This window comes from Akebia trifoliata, chromosome 9, assembly GCF_017979445.1.
Source record: "Akebia trifoliata isolate Shusen 1 chromosome 9, ASM1797944v1, whole genome shotgun sequence".
NCBI classification, from domain to species: Eukaryota; Viridiplantae; Streptophyta; class Magnoliopsida; order Ranunculales; family Lardizabalaceae; genus Akebia; species Akebia trifoliata.
Window position 1 is genome coordinate 20,166,229 of NC_141383.1, and position 13,169 is coordinate 20,179,397.

Here is a 13,169-nt window from a genome sequence, read left to right on the forward strand (position 1 = left end):
CATATTTCCTTCAAAAAATCACTCTGATTGGTTCAGATCGGAAAGAGAGAGAGAGAGAGAGTATGCACCTATTACTCACCGACCGGAGAAAACGGTGCTAACGGAGTTCAATTGAAACGGAAACCCACCATTAACGTCGTCTGGTGTTTAGAGTTGAAGATTGTTTTGAGAAGATAAAGATTTGAAATAAGTTTTGCTGTATGACAGAATACATACACTATATATTTACATATATAAGGTTTTGTTGTAAAACATAAATGTATAATATATATATATATATATTATCGGAGTGGATATTATCGAATCGGATATTGCAATAACCGAATTCGTATCTGAAACTCATTCGAATGTTAAAATGACATCCGAATCCGATATATGAAAATTTCAGATAATATCCAATTTTTCGCATTTGAATTTGAATTCGGATTTCAGCTATCCATTGACACCCCTAATCAGTTGGGCTTCTTGGTATGCACTTATTAATTATTGTGAGTCATTGACGTTGACCCAGGTCGAATAAGTAGGACTAAATCTGATTTTTAGCGGATTTGATTTTTTTATACATATCACAATTAAAATATGAGTCAAATAAGGTTGATGTCACTTGATCCGAGTTAGATATGGATCCATCCCTATATCTACCTATATTCAAATGATATATTATTTTATATATTGTATGTTATATTTTTTAGTCTATCATTTATTAATAAATGAATATTTTTTTTCAAAAGGAGAGAGATCTTGAATTCTAATCGTATTTAAGTTACATTTTTTAATAAATTATTTTGTAATGATTTGAAATTATCCGACCCAACTGGTCCAAATTAATTAATTCGATCAGACCGGATCTGAATATGGATTTAATGAAAATAAAAAAAATATCAAATATGATTTGAACTAATAGGATCCGATCTGGATACGGATTTGAACCTGAATTAAAAATCCAAATATGAAAATGAGTAGACACATAAACCCTAAGAACAGTATAAAAAAAAACACACACACACACACACACACAAATATTTCTCTGCAAAAGGTAAAAAAAGTCTGAAAAATTAGCCAATTACCAAAAGTCTAAAATACCACCACAAATAAACATAGTTCAGTGGGTCGCACTTTCAATCCTCACTAAAAATATGAAAAGTACATGAGGGCATTTAAGGAAATTAAAATATCCAGAGCCATTATTTATTTTATTTATTCCAGAGAATATTTTGAGATGAAACTCCAAAATACCTCAAGAAAAAGTTAAAAAAGTCTCTGAAAAATTAATTTCCTATTACCAAAAGTCTAGAATACCCCCCCGCCTAAAAGAAAGCCATAAAGTCAAAAGTCTAAAATACCCCCAAAGAGCAAACATAAGAGTTTAGTGGGTCCCACACTCGACCATCACTTAGTATAATTGGGAACAGTGGCTCCAGCCTCAGTAGCCTTAGCTGCAGCGGACGGTTCGACACCAGGATGAGGGGACACGGGCGTACCCAGTAACTCTTGAGGCAAATCAGGTATCCCTTTAAGATAAAACGTATAAAACAGCTTAAAAGGGAACACTAGTTGTTGAAGCTTCACTTGCCCATAAACACCTTCAAAGATCCCAGATCCACCTGTTACCGCCAAATATGTGTCCTCATAAGTGAGATAAGGACCTTGTACCGACATGTGTCCGTAATCCCCAAAGTAAAAGCTGTAAATCGCTTCGTATCGGTCTCCTTTCTTTTCGGGTACGTTTTGGATCAAAATACAGAGACCCGCTGTGATTCCCAGTCTCTTCTCCAAGTTTCCACTGTAGAGCTGTTAAAAAAGAGAATTGAAGTTTAAACAATGGGTAAGAATTAAAGTCGAAGATTTATGGATTTCTGCAGCAAAAATCTAACCTTGTTGAAGATTACAGAGGGGTTTTTGAAGAAAAAAACAACAAAGAGAATCGAAATTTACAAAAGAGGGTTTTAAACAATTGGAATGATTTAAAGTCGAAGATTTATAGATTTCTCTTGTAAAAATCTAAACTTGTTGAAGATTTATGGGGGAAAAAAAAAACAGAGAGAATCGAAATTTACAGAGGGTTTTAAAACATGGGTATCAATTAAAGTTGAAGATTTATGGATTTCGCTTCTAAAAAATCTAACCTTGCTGAAGATTAGAGAGTGTTTTTTCGAAATTTTTTTTAGAGAGGATCGAATTTAAAGAGGGTTTTAAACAATGGGTAAAATTAAAGTCGAAAATTTATGGATTTCTCTAGTAAAAATCTAACCTTGTTGAAGATTACTGAGGGTTTTTTTTTTTTTTTTTTAAACAAAAACAGAGAGATCGAAATTTACTGAGGGTTTTAAATAATGGGTAAGAATTAAAGTTGAAGATTTATGGATTTTTCTTGTAAAAATCTTACTTTGTTGCTGAAAGGGACGAGATCTCCAAGAGAATTGACTTGTTTTTGGCTCAATCGAAGATAAGCTGGGCTTCCTCTGTCTCTTTCGTTGAGTTCGTAGACGTAGAGTTCTTGAACCTTAGCTGAAACAACAGATCATGAAATCAAGATCAAGAATATATATAAGAATCACTAAAATCTGTGATCGGGTGATGGAGAAATGAGAGACACTTACTGGGTCTTGAAGAATCAGAGGAGGGAGTGCTCTTTTTTTCAGTTTTAGAGAAAAAAGATTTGGTTTTGATGGAGTTGGAGTTTGTTTTAGGAGTGAAGCTTTGATGGGTAGATGTGAACCTGAGGGTTTGAGTTGAGATAGAGTTTGATGAGAGGTTGAAGGCCGACAGTTTTTTGGGGTTTGAAGAAATGAGTGATTTGAAGCAGGGGGAAGTGACGGATTTAAGAGATGAAGTTGCAGACGCCATTGATGGAGGATTTTTTAATTTTAAATTTTGAGAGATGGTGAAGGAGAATGGTAGAAGAACAGAAGATGAGTTTGGGTTTGGCTTGGAATTGGAAGATGTAGCTATGTGTATAAATATAAATATAAAGGGTGATTTAGACATACTCCTCCATGTTTGGTAATAATTGAGACACCCTTCTCGTTTTTTACTTTGACCTCGATCCTCTCTTATAGAATAATAAAATGACATAAATGCCCTCATCTTCAACTTTTACTCAAAAACCCTAATTTTTTTTGGAAAATACTAGAGTGACTGCACAGGACACTACGTTTCACACTGCACTGACATGGAGATGTGCATGCAACCATAGATGATTTCACTCATATCTCGAGAAAATGCATCTATAGTTATGTGCGAACATCCACGTCATCGCAATGTGTAACACAATATCTTGCACAATCACTCCTACATGACTCTTTTTTTATTATTATTATTTATTTATTTATCAGTAAACCTGATTTTAATGAGTTCAGTAACTCGATGTTGACGGAATTCTAATCTAGGTCTTTGGTATCATGACCTTCGACAAATAATGTTCTGAAATATACCTAATGTTCAAACTAGTCTGATAAAAAAAAAATGAAAAAATAGATTTTTTGATCGTATTCGGATGTACCCCAATCCGCTCCAAAAAAATTCAATCCAAACATATTTTAATATTTTTTTTATTCTTAATTTCATATAAATACATATAGATAAAATATTTTAATTTTTTTTATTTCCCTTTATATTTGTAGTTGAAAAATATATTTTCTAAAATTGTATATGATTTTATATTTTAATTTTTTTTTGAACATCGATAATTTTAAAATAATACATATATTCGGAATAATCAGATTAGTTTTAAATTAAGATGAAATGAAATAGATTGGATTCGATTCGCACATTCATTAATCAGATCAAATCAGGTACATGTTTAAAAAAATTAGATCGATATTGGAGTAGTACTTATTTGGTATCGAACATATCCGTTGACAGCTCTACATCATCCAAAGACTTTACCAACTAAGCTAGTTGACAAATGTTAAAATACTTAATGTTTTCTCCAAAAAATCTATAGATTCTTCAACCTCTTGAAGTAAATTCATTTTAACCTATTCAACCTCATCTTCAATCCATAATTTTCAACTTAGTCTTGACCCCGTGTAAAAAATTCTAGATTTTCAATCTAAAATTCCATCTGTTTGCTTCTCCAAAAAGTCATATCATGTTTTAAAAATTTCAAGGCTATACCTTAAAAATTCTTAGGATTGAAATTGAAGGTCAAATAGTTCATCTAAGAAGCTAAAGAAAACTGATTTTAAGAAGAAAAAAAATTAGGATTTTTTCCTATAATTTAAGATTAGGGCATTTAAGTCATTTTCATTAGTTTCAAGGGGTGTGCATCAATTTGAAAGCATTGGGGTATCTTAAATATTCATCAAAACATAGAGGGGGTATGTCTAGATTACCCATAAATAAATGATTATCCTTTGGCTTTATAAGGATAAAAGAATTAGAGGAGGTCCACCCAACAGGGCAACCTTAATAAGTGTGAAATATCAATTAATTATTGTTTGCACCTTTTCTTTCTGTTATATGTAGTTCCACACTTGTGCTAGTTAAGTTTAATCTTTCATTTTAATATATATACTTAATGTTATCTTTGGTGGGGGCTCATCATTATTTATCACCCATTCCCCCATGAAAATATGGTAGTGCCCATTTGGTGGACCACAGTTCATTTTAGATATTCGTTTTATTGTTCAAAATATTATTTCATTTGGTATTATTTTGTATGAAATGTTTGGATTTTTCAATATTTTTAGATGAAACAACCGTGAAATCAAAATATTCAAAGTTTTGATATTTCTCGAGACCTACAGATTTAAGAGAGAGAGAGATTTGAGATACTCTTGTATTTATAAATTATTGACATACCCTAGATCAAAATCTCTCGTGGAAGACTTTTTTTAAAAATAACCTTAGTTCAATTTATTGAATATGTATCAAATATTTTATAATGTTTTGATATAATTTTAATTTTTACAAAATTTGAAACACTGAATCAAAACAAGATTTTAAACCATCTTAAACAAGAATAATTCAAACAAACTCCTCAGGGATTTGATGAATATTTGAGATATTGATTTTCACCACATTCTAAAAAATAATCGACTCATTTTTTCTCCCTCAAAAATCTGTCTATAAGTACTTGGGTCCTTGATTTTTTCTTCTAAGTTTTGATAATTCAGGTCGATTCCTTTGGGGTTTTCTCCTTCTTTTTCAAAAAGATAAACAAACTCTTAAATATATTTGTAAAAATAGAAAATTTGGATTGCTTTGACTAATTACCAAGGCAAATCATGTAAAGAACTTGTAAGTCATATGGAATGAGTAAAATAAAAATAATTTTTATTTTTATTTTGGATAGAAATATTATGTTTTATAGTTCAATAGCTCGCTTGAGTTTCTAACCTAGACTCGGCCAATTTGACATGTTGACTAAATATTTTATGAGTTGACTTAGCAAATTGGTTTTATTGAACTTTTTTATTGAGTAATCTCAAAATTTAATTGAGTCAACTCATTTGAATTTGTGAAAAACGTCGAGTTCGATTGTAAGTAAAAAGTGGTGAATTCGACAATAAAAAAAAAAAGAAGCGTTGAGTTTGAGAGTAAAACTTATAAACCCGTGAGTACGAAGGACAATTAAGAAAGAAAAAATTTACTAATGGTATGTTTTATTGCATGGAAAGTCACTTTCCATGGAATTTGAAATCCATGGAAAATTAGTTGTGGAAAATAGGTAGGGTTGGAAAATCAAATTCCATTGTTTGATTCACTTGGATAAAATCATGGAAAAAATATGAGAAAAAATAAGAAGAGGAGAAGGAGGAAGAAGAAGATGACGAGGAAGAGGGAGGGGGGAGGATGTGGCGACGACGAGGGCGATGGTGACGGCGACGGTGGCTGTGGCGGTGGCGGCTACAACGACGACGGTGACGGCGACGACGATGAAGGTAAGTGAAGAAAATGGGGGCAGAAGGTGGTGGTGGTGGTGGCGGAGGAGGTGAGGGATGAAGAAGAAGAAAAATAAGAAGAGAGAGAGAGAAGGTGGTCGGAGACGGAGCCGACGACAACGGCGAGGGTGACGACGACGATGGCAATGTTAGTGTAATGGTGGTGGTGGTGGTAGGGAATAATTGATGATGGAAAACATGGGTGGATTTCATTTTCCCACCTATATGGGTGGATAAGTGAAATCCATGATTTAATGGACTTTTTGAATAGGGTGGAAAATGAATTCCATTTCCATGTGCAATCAAACACTTGAAAAATGTCATTTTTCATGGAAATTCATTTTCCACGTGCAATCAAACATACCCTAAATGTCTTGTCAAACTAATATGTAAAACTTGTGGATTATTTAGAAAAATACCCTTCCACCAGGTCCTTTTAAATAATTTTCTCTTTAAAAGCAATTTTATGCCTCTCAAGTCTCACCACACATCACTATCATTGGTCATTGGAGTCAAAAACTTTAATAATTTTAATATCGTCTACTTGACGAGAGTGCTTAGCACATGCCACACGTTTAAAACAATCCTATTTTAGAATTGCAACATACAACACACGGGGAAGCTACTCCCCTTGTAAAGCCAATAACAGCTAGACAAGTGTCCAGGATACCACGTGGACACTGTTGAGGGGCCCACTTGTGCTTTTCTTTAATCACGAGATATGCATATATTCACGAGGGGTGGTCGGTTATAATTATAAGTATATTAAAAAAGCCTTATTAATTGTAGACTCCCCTAATTTTGTGTTTTTCTTTTTAGATAAAACCTTTGGAGACATCCAACATAATTTGCTAAAAATATATGTATTGGTAGCGAAGGTCGTTTTAAAAAAAAAAAGTCAATAGGGTTAATGGTAGACCCAGACCGCTTACAACCTTAGAAAAAACAAATCTCTACGATCTTGATCAATGATAGAATTGAGGTTATAAGGGAGAATGTCACTATTTATTTCAGAACATTTCATAAAATCTTGGGAGGATGCAAGATAATCTGCAGTTCGGTTAGTTTTCTTGAAAACTTGATTGAATGTGTATCTGTGGAAACTAGGAATACGCCTTTTGATAGAAAGAACTAAGTGTATCAACACTTCATGGAGTACTCCATTGATCGTCAAAGATATTGATAGCCGTTAAGGAGTCTGTCATAAGAGTAATTTTCAACGGTTAAATTTTGTGTTTATATGGTCAAGATCTTATGTCATTCTTGAGTTAACGGAACCCAACAATTTTTAAAATATCAAAAGAATTATTAACAAAATATATCATTAGAGGGTAACAAATAAATATTTTTCAAGCATATTTTTAGAAAACCTAAGGTCTTGGAGGATGCTAGTGTTCATATGAAAGCTTGAACATTAGCATATTATAACAACCACGACCTCCACAATTTTAGATTTTTCAAAAGAGTCGTTCTGGAGTGACCTCAAGATTGTAACCCAAGATATGAGTGCAAAAGCATTTATGGTTCCTACACACTTCCACGTCAGGAAAGTGTGATATAAGGTACAATCTTGAGGTCACTGCAACATTATTCTTTTCAAAAAGATTTATAAACGATATTTATTAATCTTATAGGAAAAAAAGGGTATTATTGTGCAATGAAATATAAATAAATTTTAAGAAATTATTTACAAAAGGGATATTTACAAAAAAGTGATCAACTTTTGATGAATTTACCATTCCAGCTCACTATCCATTTTAATTATCAAAATGTAAACGATAATGAATTATGAGGTTTTGAAGTGACTATTTCGCAAATTTAAAGTGACAATTTCGCAGCTTTAAAGTGATTAATTGAATAGTTACGTCAAGCCTACGAAATTGTCACTTTATACCTATGAAATAGCTAGTCACTTTAAAACCTTCGATTCGTTAGCATTCACGTTTTGGTAATCAAAATGAACAATAAGCTGAAATTGTAAATTATTCAAATTCAGCTCACGAAATGGTAATTCACCCTTTACAAAATGTCATTGTACAATGACTCTTACATCCTTGTATATTTTACACTAAATGATAAAATAATAAATATTTTTCGAAGGCATTTAAAAAAAATAATATAAGATTACTTCCTTTCTCATAATTATTGGATCCATAGATCCTGACACTTTGTTCCAAACCTAAATTTATTTAAATCTTCCAAGAAAAAAATAATTCTACTTTTTATTTTTCTTAAAAAATAAGATACAATTTAAGCAAACAAGTGACACCACCCAACCCATACATAATACGGCTCTCTATAAATTCCCTTATTGTGGTGGTTGAGCTATAAATTACATTTGGCTCCACTTCACTTCAAAACAAGACAAGGTGGTGGGATACAGAGATATGATGGACATGGGTGAAACGTTTCATGCCACACCACAGCACTAAGATGGTGGAGCCTAGCTAAGCCCACTTATATTGTTGAGCTGTGGGCCAATGTTTTAAATAGAATCTTTCAGACATACCCCTCAAGATTACAGAGAATTTTTTAGACACCCCTTATGTTTTCAAACTGATGACATGCCCCTTGACCTTGGTCTCCTCTTATAGACTAATGAAAATGACCAAAATGCCTTCATCTTCTACCTCTAGACAAAAATTCTAATTCTTGGATTATTATTATTATTATTATTTTTTTTTTTCCAAAATCAGTTATCTTCAAACTTTTGAATTTCTATGATAAATTATTTGTAATTTATTCAACTTTATCTTCAATCTTACCTTAACCTCTTACAGAAAATCGTTGATTTTCTCCAAAATTTCCATCATTTCTACTTGTGAGCCTGGGATCACCAAGGATTCAATGACCCCTGGGTCATGTGAAAATTGAAACCTAAAAAAAAAAAAAAAAAAAAAAAAGAAAAAAAAAAAGAAAAAGAAAAGAGAGAAAATTGTGAAATTCCCGTATTAGAGCAAAGTGCATTTTAAAATCGAAAAACTATAAATTACTGTTTTCGGAATTAAAGTATTTTATTTAAAGGGAAAACAATTTTTCCCCGTTTTAATTTTAGTAAATGGTTAAAAAATGTATACTTTATAAAACAGTAAATTTTTTTCACCACTTTTAAGTTTAAACTAAGATATTTTAAATCCAGAAATGATAATTTACCATTTTTGAAATTAAAATAAATAATCTACCGTTATGGGAATTTTCCAAATTTCAGCAATTGTTTTGGTAAAACAACAAAAACTTACCACCACAAAACAATCTGTGAACATGTGACTGACCATGATATCTTCTCTTATGAAGAGCCTTGCAGTACTCCCAAGGGTGCGATTTGGTTCGGTTTGAGGTCAAATTGGAACCGAACTGACATAGGTCGATTTCACTAAATAAGAGCTTAGAATCAAATCAAATTCCATTGGAACCAAATCAATCTAAACTGAACGAAAATCGATTTGGTTATAAGGATTGTCAATATTCTATGAATTATAAATAATATTTTTTTAATGAAACAACAAACATATAATAAACATAAAACTTCATACAAAAATCACAAATCTATATAGAAAAAGTCATTAGTTTATCCATAAAAAATTACTAATTTATGCCTAACTCCTAAAATAATTTATAATAATATATTTATTGCATAGGGGTTCGGTTCTATACAAGCTTGATTCGAAAACTGAACCAAATTGATTGGTTCTTCATTTTCGTAACTCAGAACCACTGCAACTTATTCCAAATTGAACCAAATCACATCAAAGCTATCGGTTTGAACCAGATCAAGTTGCACCCCTAGTACTCACTACTCATTGAAAAGCTAATGATTAATTACTTTCTCTAATATGTCTAAACGAACATGGTATGTAAGTTTCAGTAGTGATTCAATCACAAAATAATTTATACAGACCAAGTATAACATAAAATCTACAATTCTGTTTTATTTAGAATTTGTTCTTTAAGTGAAAAAGCTTATGGGATTTTTCTTTAAGAATTTTATATTTAGATGGAAAATATTACTCTTTTGCTTGGCCCTAGGCCTCCATATGAATCTTCAAATGTGTGAAATTTCCATTTTAGCCCACTATTAATTTTAATTTTAAAAATGCTAAATTATTATTTTCAGAATTAAAATAATTTACTAAAAATAGGGAAAATTCTTATTTTATAAAATAGTAAATATTTTCGCTGGTTTAGTTTTAGTAATAAGTAGTTAAAAGTGAAATTCACTTTATAAAACGTTAAATATCTTTTCCCACTTTGAATGGAACACTTTAATTTTGCAATTGGAATTAAGATGAATGGTGAGCTGAAATGTGTATTTAACAATTTTCAATGCATATTTTAGTAAATTAGCTCAAAATCTATATAAACATTTTTTTTTTTTTTTAAATTTAAGAAAAAGGTGTTTAGCACAATTCCACAACATTAAACCTGCATTGCTCGCCTTTACATGTCTCGTGAAGGTTAAAATCTTATCTTGGAATGTTAAGAGGCGTGGGGTAGAGATATGAGTCAGTATGTTTAAAAGATGGCAATCTGATACTATGTTGCTTCACGAAACAAAGATGGAAAAATGCAACCATGGGATAAATGATTTATGAGAGTAGGAATATGAAGTGGTGTGATCTTCGAAGACAATTTAGAGAAAGATGAGACGAGAGAGGGAGAACAAGGGAGAAAAAAGGATTTTCCCGAACTAGAACAACATCAGTTCTATTAAAAAAAATGATTATTTGATGGCTCTAATTCTAATTATTTTGAGTGCTCAGGATCGTCAAATATGTTTTGTCAAATTTTGGTCTTTTTCACATAGTGTTCAATTTGTCCGAATAGTTGGGTGGGATCATGGTCATGTAGGATAAGAGAGGCATCTAATGTCACTTGTATCTCATTGTGCAGGGGATCAATTGTTATGGGTGTTTACTAGTATCTATGGCCTTAGGTATATGCCTTTGCTCAAAGTTTGGGAAGAACTTGATGATGTAGAGAGGCTTTGGGATCTTCATTGGTGCATTGGATAGGATTTCAATGTGTAATTAATTAGAAATTCTCTCGTGAGAGTATAGATTGTTGTTAGGTTACTACTAAAGAAGAATGATATTCGATTTTAACTCTCTCAGACAATTACAATGAACCCTAATGGGGTTTATATAGAAAATAATAAGGAAAGACAAATCTAATCTAATGCTTATCTTAAGGATTATGATCCCGCCTTAATCATATTTTATCCAAATCCTAACCTCTAAGGATATGATATGGTGTTTCACAATACACCTTATTAGAATGGTTTACATATCATACTCTAACAATAAGTATGAGGACTCTAGAAATTTGTAAATAAGAATTGCAGACACCCCAATTTGCCCAACTCGAGCCCGAGAGCTCACCAAAATCCAATGAGGAAGGGTGCAACCCAAAATACTTAAAAATTACTAAGTGAGAGCCATTTCAAAATTTCAAAAAATTTCAAGAAATTAAATTTAAGTTTGTCCTTGGTGACTAAGGCCAAGCTTAATTTTACTTTGTCCATTGGTTACCTAATTTTAGGGTAAAGATTGCTTTGGCCTTCACTTACCTAATGTCAAGGTAAAAATTACTTGGCCTTCACTCATGTAAGGTCCAGTCGGTTAGGTAATTATGTTTGGAATGAGTGCACTTGAGTGTTCTAGATTTTCTTAGGGAATTTACCTCTTAGGTCCTCTCTTAATTTTTTTTTTCCTAAGAAAGTACAAAGATTTTCTAACTTTATCTATGCATTAAGCCTTCATAATCTTGTAACCTTGGTTTTTTTAGTAATTGTCAAATCCTCCTAACTTTAACCTATGATCCTCATAAAGAGTCAATTATCTTTTTATCCATAGTTTGTTGAGACTCAATTAAGATAATTGACTTTTAAGCCTACTATTCTTGTTCCTAATTCAAGACTATTTTACCACAATTCTTTGCAATTTTTCCAAGTTCAAGGGTTGATGACATTTTTGCCCATCAAGAAGAATTTTATAGGACTTTAGAGGTATTACTCTTCTACCTTTAAGTTGTTGTTGGGATCCTATTCAATACAATTGACTACAAAACTCCTATTCTCTTGTGTTTATTACATACCATTGCTCTTGTTTTTATTGAATTTTGATTCACTTTCAAAGGATTTGGACACTGTTACTCCTCCCATAGAATTTTCTAAACCTTGAATACTTTGACACATTTATCATTTGATTATCATGATTAACAAGACTTAAGGAGGTGTAAAGACAACTAATGACATCTTAATGGAGGTAATTGATGTCATTTAGTGAGGTTTTGTTGTAATTAATTAAGTGGAACTCAAGGAGTTTGGAAATTTATATCCCTAAGAGTCTCCCAAGAGTCTATAAATAAAGGACCCTTGTAAGGCAAATAGGAGAAGAAGTCCACTTTCCCAAAATTTTGCCTAATTCTCTTTTTGCTTCTTTTCACCATCCTAAAATTCTATCTAAATACCTACTCAAACTCCTAGAAGGTCTAGAAGATGAAAAGAAGAAGACCAAGGTTGGGGTAGAATTTTTAAATTCTATTTGTTATTAGTTGTATCCCCTAAATCCCACTTCTATCTCACCCTTTCTTTATTTTCAAGTACTTTAAATTCCAAAGCAATGTAGTGCAATTTTAATTTTATTTTTCATGGCTTAAGGAGGAAGAGAGTAATTCCTCCATTATGAGGTAATCTTCTCTTTTATAAGTTCATAATAAATTCTCTAAAGAATATTTAATTTTAATAGCAATTGTCTTTCAATTATTTGCTTTCAAGCGCTTTTAATTTCAAGCAAGTGGTATAGTCTTCTTGAATGGATTAAGGATGAAGAGGGTAATCCCTCATGTGAGGTAATTTTCCATTTTCTAAGTTCATAATAAATTCTTTAGGGAATATTAGTTTTCTATGATTTGTTATTTATTTTCCTAGTTTACTTGCATGCATTTAGTGTAAGTATTTTATTGACTTAAGGAGGAAGAGAGTAATCCCTCCATTGTGAGGTGATCTTCCATTTTCTAAGTCCATAATGAGTTCCTTTGAGAACTTTGCTTGCATACACTTTTGCACACACTATAATTTGTGTTAAAATGCAAAGAGTTAAAGTGTTGTCCCTATGGACCAACATTTGAAACTCAAAGCATACAAAAAATAGTCCCTTAAAGACACATTTTGGACACTTCTTCTTTAGTTCATTCATCCATGCATTCATACATTGCATTATTTTCTAACTCCAAAAAATACATACAAAAAAAAAAAAAAAAAAAAAAAAGTTTTCTACTTCA

The 13,169-nt window shown here is 31.8% G+C and overlaps 1 protein-coding gene across 1 annotated transcript; it reads right to left on the reverse strand.

The window, feature by feature from the left end:
* Window positions 1–1,022: 1,022 nt before the first annotated feature.
* LOC147394547 (allene oxide cyclase, chloroplastic-like) lies at window positions 1,023–2,938 on the reverse strand. Its single transcript, XM_086454575.1, has 3 exons — window positions 2,601–2,938; window positions 2,387–2,508; window positions 1,023–1,791 (listed from the first exon to the last, which is right to left on the reverse strand). The coding sequence occupies exons 1-3, from the start codon at window positions 2,845–2,847 to the stop codon at window positions 1,390–1,392; spliced, it is 771 nt and encodes a 256-aa protein (XP_086310701.1). The 5' UTR covers window positions 2,848–2,938; the 3' UTR covers window positions 1,023–1,389.
* Window positions 2,939–13,169: the final 10,231 nt, after the last annotated feature.